General features: G+C 45.9%; 1 protein-coding gene across 3 annotated transcripts in view; it reads left to right on the top strand.

Moving 5' to 3' along the window:
• Positions 1-19,224, top strand: part of LOC147621788 (ARM repeat superfamily protein) — a 141,344-nt gene that overhangs the window by 97,019 nt on the left and 25,101 nt on the right. For all 3 annotated transcript variants that reach the window (XM_086822800.1, XM_086822801.1, XM_086822802.1), the window contains 7 exons: positions 8,237-8,280; positions 8,382-8,711; positions 8,793-8,845; positions 8,988-9,036; positions 9,184-9,242; positions 9,321-9,457; positions 9,541-9,740. In XM_086822800.1, the coding sequence (XP_086678926.1) occupies positions 8,237-8,280; positions 8,382-8,711; positions 8,793-8,845; positions 8,988-9,036; positions 9,184-9,242; positions 9,321-9,457; positions 9,541-9,740 (872 nt within the window). The remainder of the gene's footprint in view (positions 1-8,236; positions 8,281-8,381; positions 8,712-8,792; positions 8,846-8,987; positions 9,037-9,183; positions 9,243-9,320; positions 9,458-9,540; positions 9,741-19,224) is intronic.

A 19,224-nucleotide genomic window follows, 5' to 3' on the forward strand; every position in this document is an offset into this window, starting at 1 on the left:
TGCCAGATGGCACAACCTTATTGTTGGAGGCTTGCTGATTAACTACGAGCAATGAGCCTTTTAGTTTTCTTGCTGCGTAGCCAAAGTAGCACGCGGCGACACACGAATGTCATTTACAATAGAATTAGAAGGCGAAATTGATGCCAAAGGAGGCGGGCCATAGCTGGTGGTTTATGAATGACAGTAGGACATTTATTGGAGATATGCCTAAACTGGCTGCATTTAAAGCATGCACTAGCAAACGTGCCCCAAATAAGCTTAGAGTTCCGATGGCCAATCCCAAGGTGTCTATTATCAATGCATTTTATTTCAATAGAGACTAAGGGAACAACATGCCTAGTTGTATCCTAGAGAATCATAAACGATTTCTATCTTCAGCCGGTCGAGGAGGACAAATCACCTTACCCAATGAAGCAACCAACATATGCAAATGTTCATGGAAATGCTTTGGGAAATTTTTCACTGTGACCCACACCGGACATTTATGCTTAATGACACTTTCATAGTCTTTATTTGTCGACCATGGCAATACATGAACCAACTGAGTGCCAAACATGAGACTTGATTTCTTCAGCAAAGCTACTCTGTTTAGGTTCTCTAAAAAGAATCTTATAAAATCCTCTGGCAGCCTAGTACACACCATTAACTACATTTCCCTGCAATTTTGATTTTATCCATTGTGCCACCTCATTTGCAAGAGGCATTTTGCCCGATAAAAAAACCACTACAACATTTTCTGAGAATTTCCTTAGTGGTTAGACCATTGAATGGAAAGGGATATCAAACTGGAAATTAGGATCTGGCAATTGCCAATCCTTTTTACTGGCCACAAAGTCATCGATCAACGTATCATGAACAAAACGTTCCTTAGGAGATAACTCTGTAGAGATTTGCCAAGCTCAGTACAGAAAACCTTGTTCCTGTGCTTATCATTCTTTTGAGCATGATGGTAAACCTTGATATTCGCATTCTTGTTTGAAACCAACTGGTCCGGAGAAGAGTCCATACTGAACCACGCACTGAAGAGATTCAACTGTTCACTATACACAGACCCGTACACACACTTTTTTTGGTAATATCCAGTGCAGTATATTTATATGCTCATAAATTTACTGGGAAGTCTCCAAAGCGGAGAGTATCCCAAATGTCAGAAACATAAAGAGAAAAGCTCTAAACAAGAAGCATCCATATCACCCTCATGGCAGGCATCATATAAGGATTGCCGCAATGAGGCTCTGAAGGATTCATATGACTGGTGATTCTGCCGACCCAAGTATGCCAAATTATGCTCACTCCAAATTGTCCAAAGAGCCCAATATGTCACCCAAGAGAGAAATAGTGAGTATTGGGATAAGGACCGCATACATCTGCCAACAAGCCAGAAATGTTTCCCAAATCTGTGACTAGGGAAGCGGAGCTGAAGAAAATTTGAAATTCTCCTGAGGAGGATTCTGGAACAAGGGCAGTGCCAAAGCAGATGAAGAACAGTCTCTGAGGGAGCCTGACATCTTAGACATGTAGAAGGTGCAATGTGACGTTTAGCAAGTATGACCCCCACTGACAATGTGCCTGTCAAACATCTCCAAAGAAAAAGTCTTTGTTTCAATGGCATTTTACACTTCCACAACATCCGGAGATTCTTCCGCCACCATGAGAGGGGCTTCCTTATATGCCACAGAGAATTAGCATGTTGATGAATCCATGGGGCAGGCTGCAGAAGCCTGTAGGCTTTGATGGAGGTTAAGGCAGGAAGGGGAATAGGATGAATGCATGTAGTAGATGGCTGCAATTGCCAATCCATAAGCCTGTCTGTGTCAGCCACGGGTGGAATAGGTAAAAAGGGATGCAATAAATCAGCAATTTTCTTCCATATCAACCTATGATGCATTCCCAATGCATAGGTAGCAGTGGCCCGGGGAAAGGATAAGACATATCCCCGATCATCTACCACATCATGTATGTACCTAATTCCCAATTTCATAAGATTGTATGCCCGAACAGGTTCCTGTAAAGCAAGTGGAGTGTCAAAGATGGCACTCCAATGAATACTTTCTTTCCTCATCGAGTTTGTCTCCAAGCAATTATCAGGAGCCCATTTGACCTTAGAGAGAACTTGTTTCCAGTCAAGTATGAGGGCAGTAGAGAAAGGACAACCAGGTATCCTCCCTACAAATCTCCCAATCACAACCTCCCAATGATCCGTAATCCAATGACCATAAGCACAAGTCCTCATGTTGACACACATGGATGCTAACATACAAGTCCATGGCTGCTGTTGACGGAAGAAAGTATGCAACATTGTAGCCTTCCTTGCAAGTACATGATATTTTATATTGAGGACATTAAGTCCACCATGCATCCTTGGGGAGCACACCATTTCCATCTTCATCAGTCTCAATGCTTTTACAGCAATTTTTGTCTTCCATAATATCTCCATAGCTTGAGACATAAAAGCTGAAATATCCTTGGAGGATCAATGTAGCAAGGGCAAACAGAACTGGACATAGGACATCACAATGGATTGTACTATTCTGAGCCTGACATGAAGAGGCCAAGTAGAAATCCTCCAGTATTCCAGTTTATGTTGAAGTCTCTGGAAAATCCATTTTAACTGCTGCTTTCTGGTGATATGCCATCCTATGGGATATCCCAAATGCCTGACAATATCTCTGGAATGCACCACCTGACCCGGCCAAAGAATAGAATGCCAGTCACATTGTTTCAGGGGGAGTAATTTAGATTTGTCAAAATTGACATGCAATCCCGCTGCCAACCCATATAAAGAAAGAGTGGCCATAAGCATGCGAAGTTCCTGAGAAGAATTCTGTGGCATGAAGAAGGAATCATCAGCATATGCTTGTGCCAAAAAAAGATGTAGCCCCTGGGATTTTGAGACCAGTCATCTGTCCTGTGTTTGTAAGATGATCAAGATACATCAAAAGAGGATAGGTCGCAATGGCATAGAAGAGAGCACTGAGAGGGCAGCCCTGTCTAACTGATCGACCCAATATCCATGACCGAGACAGATGGCGCCCAAGAATGCACTGAGCAGTAGAGCCAGAATAAAGCCAGTAAACAGCATTTGCCATCTTGGGACCAAAGCCCAACTTTGTCATGATCTGAGAGATGAAATCCCATTGAACATTGTCAAATGCCTTAGCAATATCCACCTGCAATATAAGCACATCTTGATGCGAATACTTAGCATATTCAATTACAGTCAAGGCATTTGATATATTGTCATGGATTTGTCTTCGCGGCACAAAACCATACTGATGAGGATGAAGTCCTGCATGCAGTATCCTGTGAAGCCTATGTACAATCATTTTGGCAATAAGTTTGTAAAGTACAGGCATCAAAGTAATAGGCCTCCAATCAGATATATGATCACACAGATGTTTTTTGGGGACAAGCTTGACAAAATTCCACTGTAAGGCCATCCCATCCAGGGGACTTGTATTTGCTGAGGTGGAACAACGCATTATCAAGTTCTGTGTCAGTAAAAGGCCTCTCCAAGGTAAGAGCATCATCCATTTCAACTATTCCAGAAACATATTGAAGAAATTCAGTCCTGGCATCAGTCACTTGATTTGATGGGGAACCAGGAGCAGAAAACAATTTCTGGAAATAATTGTGGCATTCGTCTTGGAGATCAGGGAAAGAGTGAGTCCAAGAGCCATCCAGTTTCCTAACCCCTTAGACATGAATTTTTATTTCGAGTAGCATGCAAGCCCTGGAAAAAGGATTTTGAAGAGCAGCCCTTATCCATGAGGGGCTTCATTCTTGCCCTAATCTGCCATTTGTGCAATTTTCTCTGATCATTAACAGTAAGTTTAAATTGTGCATGTGAAAGGGAATCCTTTTAGAGCGGCCTCGACTGAGAAAATTCAGTCAAATGTTGTGCTGTCCTTTTTGCCCATTTAACCTCATTCCTCCATTTTGTCATATGCATTTGCCATACTCCCTAATGACATTCTGAATACGAGAGACGAAGCTGTCCCAAGCATAATTCATGTCCTCCTGGGCATGAACTGGCAAAGGATGAATGGCAAGTCTGATCATTTGCTGAAAGTTGTGATGTTGGAAATAAGCCCGATTAACATGCAATAATCTACTGGAGAGAAATGGCAAATCATCCAAAGGAATGCCAAGCTGCAAATTCATCCACAATGGAGCATGATCTGACAAGCCCAATGAGAAATCTATAAGGAGATGAGGGCTAAAATATGCAAATTGTTGTGGATAAAACAAATACCATCTGTCAAGCCTTGCCCAATATGTAGTAAGTGCATTATGATGAAAAGTATATCCAGGGACTGACCCTTGGAGAAGTACCCATAAATCTTCAGCCTGCACAGAAAGAAGCATGTCATCCCATTTGACCCTTGGAGAAGTACCCATAAATCTTCAGCCTGCACAGAAAGAAGCATGTCATCCCATTTGTGCCTTTCCAATGATAGCATATGAGATCGTGAAGTGGTATTATCTCTAGGCAGAGGGGAATTATTAAAATCCCCACAGATGAATGCATTGGATCTCCATGGATATCTGCATAAAGAATCCCACAAAGAAGCCCTCATGGCAGAGGTCTGGGAGGCATAGACTGATGCAAACTCAAAAATATCACCATTAACATTGCATTGTATTACTATCCATCTGCCAGTATTGTCATTGAAGGCCAGCTGAGGCTGCAACTCATGTCTAACCAGTATGCATACACCTGAATAGGTAGCAGTACCAGCATAATATATATCATAGCCGTGAAAAAAACCATGTTGTCCAGCCATGGAGTGTTGATTATGCTCTTGCAAACAAACAATATCTGGCTGCATTTTATGTACATATATCCATAATAGCCTCCACTTTGAGACATTGCAGAGGCTCTGTACATTATATGTAAAGCACTTAAGTGTTTGAAGCATGAAAAGGTATGTACAGCAGAGTGTGAGGATAAGAACCAGACATCAGAGAGGCTAGGCCTCTGCCTGCATAGGCTGCATGCCTTCATTACCCATGAAAGACATAGCATTTTCCTCTTCTTCTGAATCACATATGGGGATGCCCTTCTTCAGTACGCCCACCCAATTTTGAAGGATAGGAGCAGAGGCTGAAGTAGAAGTTTGTCCTGGTGAGGGAGAAGAAGCATCCCATTGACGAGATTGAAGGGGGCGTTGCTTCAATACAACCACCTTCTTGGGTTGTTTAAAACCGTCCTGATCAATCCCCACAGTTTCCTTCATCTTCTCTTTCCCTTTATCTTTTCCTTTTCCTGCAAGTACGGGCACTTGATTGACTGATTTTGCATTCTTTGCTCCATTTGTATTTGCTGTGTTGACTTGCAAATTATCATTCTTTTCCCGTGTCTGGGGTGGCAAAGCATTTGGGGGGGGGCTGATGCAGGACCATTGGGCATTCAGAGGCTAGATGCCCAAACTTGTGACAGGCAAAACAAGCACCTGCAAACACACCCCACTTCAATTCAAAATACTTTTTGCCCAATTGCACTCTCTCAACTTCTACCGCAATAGAAGGAGGGGTAGGTATGTCAGTGTCCCAGAGAATGCAGAACCTGTTACGGTTTCCCATGGGGCGTGGTGGACAAATGACCTGTCCCAAGGAAGCAGCCAGGCCAGGCAACTCTTCACGCATATAGTCGGGGAAGTTTGCAACCTCAACCCATACAGGGCAGTGATGCCTTATAAGACTTTGATAGTCCTTGTTTCCAGGGCATAGCATGTACCATTTGCCTCCCATAAAACAGGGGAGAGAACTCAAGAAGCCTCTGCTTGCATGAAGCATCTGATAAATGCACCTCATAAAAGCCTTTGGAAGCAAAATACACTCCCTCTACAAAGCATCCTCCAAGGATGGACTTAATCCACTGCGCGACATCGCTAGCCGCAAGGATTCTTCCTGGAAAGAATATTATAACCGCAGTTTGAGACAACTTTCTGAGAGGGTTTACCAGGGACGGCAACTTCAATTTGTAGGTGACCTCTGGAATCGGTTTGCCCCATTCCTGTCGTGACTGTTGAAAGCCATCCTTAAGGGTATCAAACACATACTAAGCTTCCAACGTAAATGCATCATCTTGTAAAGCCGGCTCTGATAGGCGGCGCTTAGCATGTGCAGATCTTTCTTTTCGGGCATATGTACAAACATCTAAAGCTGAAGCCATTGATAGAACCACGGAAAGGGAAAGGCTGTGAAAAGGAACAGGCTGACACACACACAGACGCAGCAGACGCTGCAGCTTGCAAACTGAAGAAAGAGGGGAAGCGAAGGAGGAACGGAAGGAAACACGCAACAGCAGGATCAAACGAGCAGTTGAGCAGGCAGACAGCAATGACAGAAAAAACAAGGGACACTCAGTACGCTGATTACATCCAGGACAGAAACGACAGAAGGAGAAGGCGGAAGTGCAACGGCAGCAGGAACAGGAGACGACAGGATGCACGTGCACAGTCGCGTAGAGGTCGCTGGCGTCTCTCTCTCTCTCTCTCTCTATGTACGGGTCTGTGTGTGTGTGTGAGAGAGAGATTTTCTTCCATATCAACCTATGGTAGAAAATCTCTCTCACACACACACACACACACACACACACACACACACACACACAAACACACTTTTTACCATTGCTTCATTGATAAAAGAAATGTACAATCATAGTTGTCACAGAGCGGGACAACGAGAACTCAGACTAGAAACAGTTGGAAAACACCTCAAACTGCGGAAAAGCAAGCTCTCCAAGATCATAAGAATCTTTGAGAGACAGGTAAAGAGATCTACGGAAGAAGGGAAAAGGGTTGACATGAACAACAGAAAAAAGCAACTGATTCCAGACGTGATAGTCGAGACGTGATAGATAGCCTAGAAAGCCCAGAATCTCGTCCAATCTAAGAAGATTGCATAAGCTGGCAATGTAGGAGAGAGTTGACCAAAAAGCCAAAACTGTCTCCCAAGAAGTTTGCCTGGAAATTGTGCCCGTAGGTCCCTGACAATCTATTTAGGACTCCTCGAGAGTGGGAACAATACTACAGTAGATGAGGCACAGTCTCATATGGGTGAGGGCATCACCTACAAGAGGCTGAAGCAATGTGTCTACCAAAAGATTTTCCATCGGAAAAACACCCATAATACATCTCCATAGAAACAGTCCTTGCTTCAAAGGCAAATTGCTCATCCATATCCTTCTGAATGTTGCTCTCCGCAGGCAAGGCTTTAGACATTTTCCAAAGATGATTCGCATGCTTATGAATTCAAGGGGGGAGCAAAAGGAACTTGTATGCCCTAGAAACTGAGAGCTGATGAAAAGGAAGAGGTGTATATCTAGAAAACCGCATGTCAAAAAGCCAGTCTCTAAGTATGTCTTGTTCTTGAAGCGTAGGCACTGGCAGGAATTGTTGCATCATTTCCATAATGACCCTCGAAATTGACCTATGATGCAATCCCAAGTGACAATGTCGGATTGCCCGAGGAAACGAAAAAAACCATACCATACTCATCAATAACATCCCGTATGTGGCGAATTCCAAGCACGCAATAGTTTAAGGCCTCCTAGACGAAGTGAAATGTGAACAAAGGTATTAAATGATTGTTGGTTAATCAAATGTGACAGCTGCAAGGAGATGATGATTGTTGGCATCCGTTCTTGGATAATGCAGTTAAGAAATCCCCCCATTGGAGAGTTAATCTAAGGGCAAATGAAGTTTTGTGAGAGATTTCTTGTGGAGTTGTGCAATCATGAGCTATGGGTTTTGTCGTGTTTCAATTGTGTGAGAAAACTGAGTGAGATTCATTCTTTTGGGGCAGATTTTTTACAAGCTGTGATCAGCAAAGGAGAGAGAACAATGTTTGTATTTCCTTGGGTGCTGCAGGCCACTGGCCAAGGATTTTGAGGAACCTAAATCAAAAGGCTTCATAGGCCTTAGTAAAGGCTTATGTTTTGTACGCAAACGGCAGTGTTGGCCTTAGGTCACTAAGGACCATTTACATTTGTTCCTCTAGTGAAAACATGGAAAAGGGTTTCTGTAGTAAACCAAGGTTCAGAAAGGGAGTAATAAGGGTGAACTATTAGTGCTTAATGCTGTGATGAGATGAGCGGGTGGGAAAAAGGAGCTGTAGGGCTTCAATAAGGTAGAGAACTCTACCACCACCCACTTAGTTGACCACCTTTTGCAATCTTGAGAACGTTTCTATTTGGCTTTTAAATCTCTTTTTGTTTCTGGGTTTTCAGGAGCTGAATTACTATGGGATCAAATAATTGCTCATTTGTTGGAGGTAGATTTCTCACCTCTAATAACCATGCTTGTGATGCTTTAATAGCATAGAAAAATCGTGTTTTGTTGCGTTTTGATCCATAATTGTGCGATTTTTGGCAGCTGGCAGAGCATGAAAGTTCTCAAGTTCGCAGTGTATCACTTGATGCTTTAGATCGAGCGATTTGTGCTGTTCTTGGATGTGATCGCATAAGAAGTGATTCTGCTCTTACTACAGAGCTTAATGATACACTAGGTCAACCAAGCAATCTTTGCGATACTTCTGCTGAACAGGGGGAGCGGAGTGAAGTTGCTAGAGGAGAGCACAAACCAGGCTTCAAGTTGGATGCCTTCGAATGCAAAGTTATTTTGCCATTAAGAACACTCTACAGTTTTGGTCAAAGCACAGAAGTTCGTTCTGGTGCTCTAAAAATTTTGCTGCATGTTCTTGAGGTCAGTACTTTCATTCACCATTTTGTTAGTTATTTAACTCTTTTTTGTAATGATAAGACTCCTTTGTCTTTTGAAATTTAGAGACATGGTGAAAAGCTGTACCATAGCTGGCCTGACATCTTGGAGCTTCTGAGGTATGTTTTACTGGTTGTGTCATATTTATCAAACTGGGGGTTTAGGATTATATTGTTAACAAGGTACCATTGTGGTTATGGGTTTGAAGCATTTGGAAGCTCCTCTCATTCATTTAGTTGGATTGTGTCATGTGATTGGCAGATCAGTAGCTAATACCTCCGAGAAGGATTTTGTCCCCTTAGGGTTTCAGGTCAGAAAGATTTCGCCTTTGCATTTGTGTCTACTCTTTTTGAGTCATATGGCACAGATTCTCACGGAGGAAAAGTGCACCTTTTGTTTGTTTTTGTCCTTTTTTTTTTGGGGCTCAAAATCTAACTATCTGTTTTGATTGTGACAGAGTGTGTGTGTCATCATGAATGATGGACTCATGTCCATACCCACACATGCCATTGACACGTGAGAGTTTAACCTTTTGAATGTTGACTTTTTGTTCATACCACCTTTGGTTTGTAATAACATCTCTGTAAAAACCAGGTGCATTGAAGTTGCTGGTGCATATGGTGCACAAAGGACAGATGTGAATATTAGCCTAACTGCGATAGGGCTGTTATGGACTACATCAGATTTCTTTGCAAAAGGCGTCTTTGAGGGCAATGATAGCATAGAAGCCAGTATGAAAGCGATTTAAGTATAGCACATAGCTGCTTACAAGCATTTTCTGTTGTAGATTTTTACTCAAGCATTTGTTCTCCAGGGAGGAGATTTAGTGTTGGAGCTCTACAGTCAAAATTTCAGCATCCGATCAATGATGTAGATGCAGGGTCGGCAGAAACTGATGTGACATTGGACAGTGTCGCGGCATCCTTTGAAAGGAGGAGTGATGTTGACTACAAGCGGTTGCTTTTAGCTGTGTATGATGTTATTCAAGGCTTTGGAACAGATGAGAGACCAGAGGTTTGTTGTTTGCTATGGTTACTTGTAGGATTCTTTTGCAGATAATTTGAAACTGTTTTCTGGGGATATCTGTCGCATGTTAAGGGATTTTCTCAAATAAAGGCTCAAGCCTCACTCTCTCTCTCTCTCTCTCTCTCTCTCTCTCAAGCTATCAAGTGACAAGGAGGCATCCATCATCCATGGCATCCTCCTCGTGGCAGTGGCTCTTCAAGTTCCAACTACCCGTAGAAGGACGATGGGATCGACATGGTGGGATGAGGTCAATCACACCCCATCCCCTCATGGAGGTGGTGCACAGCCATGGACATGCAAGCTTTGCCCGTATAGGCGAGTGGGTGGTACTGACAAAGTAATTTTGAAGTGCCGTTCCTACCCCCGTCCCCGTTCCCTACATATGGCCGTCCCCCGTCCCGTCCCCGTCCCCCCGTTACAGTCCCCCGTCCCTTGTGACTATGCCCCATTTGCCTAGCTTATAGACGTAATGACGCAAATGGAATTTCTATTCGGGGTTGTCCAAAAATAGTAACCCTCCTAGATTTTAGGAGTGTAATCCTTTGTATTCCAAGATAATCCCCAACCAACCTTGCTACAACATTTGGTATCAGAGCATTATGCTCTTGTGCCCTTCCTCGACTTCCATGGCTTCCTGTCACACTGGCACTGCCTACTGAGTTTGTTCGCCATCCTCACCTGTTTCCGTGCCACCGCTTAGCTCAGCCGCACTTGGTGGTACTCGTGTAGGAGCTGAATGGGTGGCACTCGTGTAGGAGCTGAATGAGCTCCTACCAACTAGTGGGTGGTGCTCAGTCCACTTTGTGCGCAAGGGCACCTTTTTTTTGTGTGGTTTTTCCTCCTCCATTGTGTCACGTTCACACTGCTGCCGCCGTCCAATTTGTTTGCGCCCGACTCATTCACATTGTGCGCTCTGTTCCTATTTAAAGGACAAAAATTATAATGTAAATATACTTACAAAGATGTAGCCCTCTCGTGCATCCCCGTGCCGTTTAGCTAAGGTTTAATCTTGCTTAATATATTTTATGCTTCCTGTACTTGCCTTCCACCATGGCCCAATCTTGCTACAACATGGACTCATCGAGAAGGGGGGGGGGTGAGGAAGCCCTCGCTCGCCTTGCTGCAACAATGGGCCCGCCATATATGCCATGCAGCAATGCTGCTGATGATCTCCCACCTCTGACACGTGCCTGGAGACCATGCCTCAGATGACAGGTCGAGAGTGGGAATTGTGCCAATCCTGCAGCACGATAGGAGAGCCTGCCCTCCTAGTGCCTCCTCATAGTGGGGGGCGGGACTTGTCACTGTCACCTAGGCAACAGCTCCCCATGTCATGATACTTGGTGAGGATCTCCGGGACCGGTCGTGTAGAGATGAAGAATCCTGTGCCATACCATAGCCAACCGAGTGCCGGCACCAAGGCTGCGATGAGCTAAGTGCCAGAGGCAGAGTGCGATCTTCGTTGGCTGAAAGTTGTCCCAGAGTCGCTTCCGAAAATCTTCTAGGAAATAGGGTGAAATACCTTGTGAGAATGGTCTGCTGCTGCCACTGGTATCTCTCATGCATCTGGATCCTGTGCTGGTCCCCCATCTGAGCCACGGATTGCTAGGGGGATATATGGCAAGTGTAGTCTCGGAGCCACAAAGTGGGGTTAGGGTCCTGAGGGGAGTGTGCCACTCAGGGGGGATAGCTGAATCGATGTCAAAGGTAATCTGGTCTCTGTCCATGATCCCCGCAAGGCATCTGTCTTGTGTTTCTTGGGGAAGCCTCCTAAAACTAACCCTCCCAAAGACCGAGTGGGATCCCTGCTGAGGGCCCCCCAAGCAATGCGAGATTGAGCACTTAGGGTGTAGCCACTAGGCAACCGTTCCATTTCAAGGGCAAGCGGTGTCTCCCCTCATATGTAGTCCGGGTCAATTGGGAGAGGGCAGGCTTGAGGTAGCCCCAAGCTCTGATCAAACAACTGCGAAAGAGGAACTGAGACTCCAAGGGAAACGGACCTCCAACTTGTGGCAGTTGATCAGGGCGCCTGAGTCAAGACAAAAGTCGTCAATGGCTTACTTTGAAGATTCCCTCCCTCTCTGGAAAGGCAAGCTGCTGTGTTATTTACAAACTCTGAGTCAAGAAGCTCCTCCTGGGACCTGATGGGGAGACAAAAGCCCTGAAGTCCAGTGCCCTGCACGGTTAGGAAGCTGCTCATCACCTCAGCTATGAAGAGGAAGAGGAAAGTTATTCCTGACAAACTGATCTGGAGATCGGAAATGTCTCCCCTCTAGCCCCCTGAATGAGGACCTGGCGGTGGGCAGTGGAATACAGTGCTGAGCCTTCTGTAATCCAGCAGGCAGGTAACCCCATTCGAAGCATAGTGCCCTCCAGGAAAGCCGAAACAACTTGTCATAGGCTTTCGTGAAATCTAGGAGAAGATCTGCCATGTCCTCTTGGCGAAGACGAGCTGAGGCGGTTGCCTCCCAAAAGGTGAAGATGTTATCAAGGATGCTCCTATCCTAGATGAAACTGGTCTGGGTGCCATGAATCAAATTGGGGAGGTGGGGCTGCAGGCTGTGACTGATGGATTTGGCGAGGATTTTGTTGGCACTGCCAAGGACGGTGATGTGGTGCCACTGCCATATCTCCAAACAATCACCTCCCTCCTTGGGAAGCAAATGAATAAGACCCTCTAACAGCCTCTGTGGCATGTGGCTAGAGGCCATGATCTCGTTGAAGGCAGCTGGACAACCATCCTTCATGAGATGCTATTGACGAATGAAGAGGAAGATTGGGAGGCTATCCTCGCCGGGGCAGTAACCTGCAAGGCAAGGCCCACAGAGCCTCACTTAGTTCATCATGCTTGAAGGGAGACCACAAGAACATCTGCAACCCTAGTGATACCACCTCCTGAGTATGTTGCCCAACTCTCTCTTTGGCTGCCTCAGCCTGGAGAGAGAGGGGATCAGCCTATAGAAGTCCTCTGTAAAAAATCCTTGACAATGGCAAAATCCGCCCCGCGGGGAGGGGGGGGGTTTGTTCTGACTCTTATGTATCCATCTCTACTCCTCAACCTGTGGACCCCATCTCTCACCTGTCATCTCAAAGAACTCCCTAGTGGCCGTCTTTTACATGTGTCCAGAAAGAGGCACGAGCACGGTAACCACTAGACTGGGCCACGACATTATAGCGAGCCCGATGCCCCAAACTCCTTGGACCTCGCTTGACACTAATGATAGACCGTTTCGACGGTCTCGGAACCAACTCCCAAGTGTTATTCTTCTCAATGGCATCCAGTTCCACACCTGCATGGCTGTCCTCCAAGTATCCTATGCAAGGGCTTCCTTGACAGAAGTGGGCTCGTTGTCTCGCATGATACGAGACATCAAAGCATAGTTTACCTGTAAAAGCTCCGTTGAATGACTTTTATCACGAACTCTATGTGATCTTTAAGGTCCGTCTCTTGTGGTCCATTCGGAGGGAAGCTCCGTGACATCGACTCCCGAAGGGTGTCAACCAACCACTTGGGTACTTGAACAGAACGCGGACCCTCCTGCTGCTGCGGGGGCTCATCTCTAGCTGCGGGCTCAACCTCCTCAACTGACTGAGGCTGTCCAGTTGGAACAATCGACTGGGAATCATGATGAGAATCATCTGGGTCACCAAGAAGTGGCGGCTCATGAACAGTGGAAGCCATGTTCATCAAAAACCACATCCCTGTTGACGACAACCTCGTTCCTCTCTGGATCATACAACCTGTATCCCTTGGAAAGAGAGTTATATCCCACAAAGACAAGCTTTTGGGACTTTAAGTCGAGCTTCCTCCTTTGCTTCTTTGGAATGTGAACATATGCATCGCTCCCAAACACATGGAAATGGAAGACATCAGGTTTCCTGCCAAAATACGCCTCAAAGGGAGTCATGTTCGGTACTGATGTCGTAGGAGAACGGTTGAGGATATGGACAGCCGCAGCCAGAGCCTCTCCCCAAAGTGGACGAGGAAGATCACAATGCTCTAGCATCGTCCTCGCTATCTCCACCACAGTCCTGTTCTTATGCTCAACTATTCCATTCTCTGACGGCGAACTTGTATTGGCCAGCTCCCGCTTGATGCCATGTTCCACACAAATCCGCACGAAAGCATTGGAAGAAAATTCTCCTCCTCTGTCGGCCGTAAGAGTCTTTCTGTGCAAGCCATACTCTTTTTCCACCAACACATGCCACTCCTTGAATCGAGCAAAAGCTTGGTCTTTCTGTGAAAGGAAATAAACCCATGTGAATTTGCAACAATCATCAAGCAACAGCATAAAATACAAAGAACCTCCCAAGGATGCGGTCTGCATAGGTCCACACAAGTCAGTGTGTACCAACTGCAAAGGTTTCGAAGCCCGCCTGGAAGCCTGCTTCGGAAAAGATTCCCTATGCTGCTTACCACGTTGCCTGCTGCCAACATTTGGCAAGCCCAACACCATCTGGTCCCGGAAAGCTCGCCGCAGCGCAGCCACATTCAAGTGGCCAAACCGAAAGTGCCACAAATCACCAATTTGAGAACTTGTCAAAGAAGAGAGTGTGGAGAAATTATATATACCATTCTCCATGCCGCCTTTCCAAACAACCTGGCCACTCTCGCGGTCCCGTAGAGCAACAGAATGCTCCTCAAACTCCACCCGGAAGCCCGTCTTGCACACCTCATGCACTGACAATAGATGAAAACCAACTGCGAGGACGTAAAGAACATGAGAGGAATGCTTCCGCCCTCTGCCACCATCGGGAATGATCTCCATCCGGCCCTCACTGTGTATCGGTATGGTGGAATTGTTGCCAATGAAAATGCGACCTGACTGCCGTTTCAGATCCTGAAAGAAGTCACGGGAAGGAGTCATGTGCCTGGAAGCACCACTATCAAGAATCCATTCCCGAGTATCGTTGGCGGTGAAGCCAACTGCCTCCTCGCTTGAAGAAGATGAAGCATCGGTTTCCAACATCTCCAAGTGCACAAAGGCGGGAGTCTTTGCAGCTGAAGCTGAAGAATCAGCACTCTTCCCAGTTCGCTTGGGACACTTCCTCCAATAGTGGCCTTTCTCGCCACAATCATTACAAGTCCTGTCGGCCTTGAGTTTCTCTCGGTTTGAATTGGGCGGCTTCTTAGAAGACTTCTCCGATGAAGACTTTCCTTTGCCCTTGTTGTTGTTACGGCCTTTCGACCGTTGGCCAGTCAAGGCCTCAGAACCTCCGCCCTGTGGAGGGTTCGTGAATCGCTCTTCTTGGTCCAAGACCATGGGTAGAAGCTCCTCCCATGTGATGGTGTTGAGCTTGCCACTGGTGATCAAAGAGGAGTAAAAGGCTGAGTACTGAGAGGGCAAATGTGACAACAACGTTATGGCCATATCCTTTGTCAATATCTCTTTCCCTGCCTGGAGAACTTCCTGCTGAAGAGCCTGCAGCTTGTTGATGTGCTCCCGCATCGTCGACGACTTTGCAGGATTCATCACCGTATCTGAACTTCCTAGGAGATTCTCTTCATGGGTGATGCCTTGTTGTAGAGAGAAGCCTAATGCTGCCAAATCCCTCTGGCTAGCGTCATATGCTTTATGTGATTGATCACCTGTGGTGTGCAATTGAGGAAGATGGAAGAACAGACTTGGGCATTAACACGATCCCATAACTGTGCTTGTGCCTCCCGTTCCTTCCGAATAGAGGGTAACTCCCCTTCTTCCAACTTCGGCCGTGGAACCCCAACAACAATGAAATTAGCCAAGTCATAGGACTCCAAAACAGATTCCATCATTACCTTCCATATGCCATAGTTGTTTCCGTCCAACTGGTGGTCCACCGGGAACGTGGGGAGTGTCGGGATCTTCACGTGCTTCTCAGCCATCTCAAGCAAATCTGCCATCTCAAGGGTTCACAAGGTCTTGTGAAGGGAGGGTGGGTGGGAAAAAAGAAGAAGAAGAGGCATGCAAGGTGGCTTGTCCAACGGTGATGGCTGTCTTCTACCTGATCTCCAAGTCCCATATAGCCCAAAACAGTCTCCAATCAGCCCTCAATCAACAAACCCTCGACGTCCCACTGTCTCCAAGCTTCAAGCCAGCTGGGGCTCTGATACCATGTCAAAATGCACAGTGGAAATGAAGACAACTGCTGTAGAGAGCAATACAAAGATGAAAGAGAGAGAGAGAGAAGCTAGTGTAACTCTGCTATATACACCAATAAATCCCGGAATGCACAATGGAGAATGTGGGGGGGCAAGGGGCTATTTTATATGGCCCTAGGCTGCTGGTCGGCCAGTCCAAGACAGCCGACAGCAGCCCACGACCAGTACAAGCCCAGTCGGCCAGCAGCAGCGACCAGCAAATCTGAAGGCGGCCAGGGCTGTACACTAGGTCTGGTATCAACAACCAGTCGGCTAGCAAAAGGAGACAGCCGACAGCCCTCCCACACCCAGAAAAATGGGAAAAAATACATGGAAGTGAGGAAAAAATGGGGAAACACCAAAACTGAGCGGGCACACCCACAACAGAGGCCCTGGTGTACTATATAGATAGGAGATGACCGTTAACAGTATCCTGCTATTTCTCTCCCACATTCTTACAGTTTTGCTGGGGCATTGCCTACTCTTGTGGTAACTTGTGACAGATCTCTTTGGCTGTGTTGTCATGGCCAACAGTAATAATGACCTCTTTGGCATGCTGCCTCAAGAGGACAAGCTCAATGGGGATAACTACCCTATGTGGGCTTATATGATGCATCATGTATTGGTTGACAAGAATGTATGGCTATATGTGGATGGCAATGAGGAGCGTCCTCTCGCACCTGCTCCAGCGGAAGGTGAAGTGATTCCCGCTCACCCTCTTGCAAGTCAATCTTCTCGTCCTCCTCCTACCCAGTAACAATGTACTTGGGGTCGCTAGGGATGCTTAGGCCCGTGTGTTGATTGCTCTGCTGCATGCACATCATTCCGCACATTCGTTCTTGCACCACCGCAAAGGGTTCTTGGGGTACCTTGGCGGAGTTGTATTCAGGTCGCAAACGAGGCTCGTGTAGCTTACCTTCGGGGCAAGCTAGAGACTGACCGCATGCTTGAAGGTGACTCTATCGATCAGTACTTTATGCATGTGAAAGACCTTCGAGAGCAGCTCATTAACATTGATGAGGTCTTGACAGATGGTTATCTTGTTTAGACAATCTTGCGTAATTTGCCCGACTCTTATCAGACATGTGGCACCACTCCGCGGTTGTTGGCTGGCAATGCACCTAATGCGGTCACTTTTGACAACCTTGTGACTCTCTTGCTCAGTGAAGAGCAACCCCGTTCCAAAGGAACAACATGATGTCTATTGAGTCAGCAATGACTGCTCCCTCTCGTGGGAATCGATCTGGGCCTAAACCTAGCCCATCGGATCCTCCCAAGACGGAGGACAAGCCTGAAAAGAAAAAGCGCTGTAATTATTGCAGGAAAACTGGGCACCCCATAGAGGAATGCAAGAAGCGTATTAAGAGTGAAAAAAAGCAGCAGCTGGCATATATTCCATAGGTGCAGATCAGGCCAATTAGACTACACATGTATTAGCCTTGACCATTACATCTTCATCACCTGCAGAGATGTCTTCTGATGGTGGTGCTTTTGATGACTATGCTCTATAGTCAGTACTTCTTGGTATGCATTGTCTGGTAGATGTATTTTAGGGGGGATTTTACTTGCCCACATGCAGTTGGTGATGCCTCATGGTCACTTATGCTTGTTGATCCTTATGCTTGTCTATGCCAGACGCTTTCTCTTATGTGATGTCTACTGGAGATGCTTTTTATGTTGTTTTCCCTTGCGGCGGGATTGTTTCTACAGCGTTGACATTGTCACTTTCCCACATGTGATGTTTACTGGGAGTGCCTTCTACACACTTGGCCAGTGTTAGCTTGCCCTCATGGTTTTGACATGTCACATGTATATTATTCATTGTGGGATTATGCATCTTTACACTTGCCATACATGCCACTGATCATGGCATCGCTTAGAGTTTACCCATCCTCTCGTAGCATTGGCTGATGCCTGCCCGGAGCCCCCACTTTTTCTCCTGATTTTCAGCTTTCCCTCATTGCTGAATTTTTATTTTTATCGGCCCTACCATTGCTGATTTTTTCCTTATCGGAGCCTCCATCGATGAGTTTACCTCTTGCAGCTTACATTGCATGTCTCACAGGCATGACTTCTGGATCCTGTTGCCTTTACACATACGTATATCTGCTCCATCTTCTTATGCTTATCATTAGTGCTGTTATAGAGCTATGCTTTGCTCTCTTGTTGTCATTGATGTGGATTACATGCAGTTCAGTTTGGCATTTGGATGCTTACCTTAAGGGGGGTATTATATTTACTTTCCTTACTAGAGGATACCATAGCACACCTTCTCCTAATGCAGCCTATGCGATGCCTCTTGATTTGATGCAGTTGATGCACATGATCTTTGACATGCATTTCAGGTGATGCGTTTATGTACTACTGCGCTCTAGCTTTAGCACTATGACATTGGGGTTTCTCATCTTCACCGTCATATAGTGCTTGCTTTTCCCATTGGCACTGCAGTTCATCTTTGCCATTGTGATCTCTCTTGATCACTCTTACTATGGAGCATAGTGCAGGGCAGCATTCACAACTTTATCACCCTGCTACCCATTCACAGATACCCATTCACACCATTCACTTGAGGAGGGTTGTTGGTCATGTCCACCTGGCCCCTCCTGGCTAGTTCAGGTGTGAACCGAGCTTACTCACGGACACTTTTTCCCTGTGGCTGGACACAAGTTTTTTCCAGGCGTGAACACACTCTTGTGTGTTGGGCACTCAGCCCTAGGCTTTTTATTACTCTCATTGTACTTTCATTTTATCATTATCGAGTACATCTTTTCCAGCACTCTCACGTTTTCTCTGTGCTTGAGCTTGTGTGTGTGTGTGTGTGCAGGCTAGCTGCCCTCCTACCCAACAGGTGGGGGAACCTGCTCTGATACCAAATGTTGGATTAGGTTACGTGTGAGAAATATAATGTGCATGTACATAATGAAAGGAGCCTTCACGACCGGTTTGGAGGGCAGTGGTATCTCGATTTTGCTGGATCTATAGAGATACTATGAGTCCCCCAGGTACAGCCTATTGGTCAACCACACAAAACTCAAGACTATTTCTTGATAAGGTGGAATCACAACTTACATAAAAGAAAGGGACTATATGTGTACATCCGTAAGTTGCACCTAGTTTAGAAGATATCAAGCCATGTGGCATCTAATCCAACAGTCATGCTATAAATTGCAAGCCATAGTCTATATGTGACACTTATTGCTAGGGGAAATGTCACCAAACTAATACTAATGCCTAAGACACATTTCCAGTAAAATATGTGTCACAGTCTGGACACTTGCTGCCATTTGCCTAGACTCTCATGCAAGATGGGATCACACTGCAGAGTCTCATTGGATGTGCCAGGTATGTGCATTT

The sequence above is a fragment of the Cibotium barometz genome, chromosome 29 (genome assembly GCF_041138505.1).
Source record: "Cibotium barometz isolate CiBa-2024 chromosome 29, ASM4113850v1, whole genome shotgun sequence".
Lineage (NCBI taxonomy): Eukaryota > Viridiplantae > Streptophyta > Polypodiopsida > Cyatheales > Cibotiaceae > Cibotium > Cibotium barometz.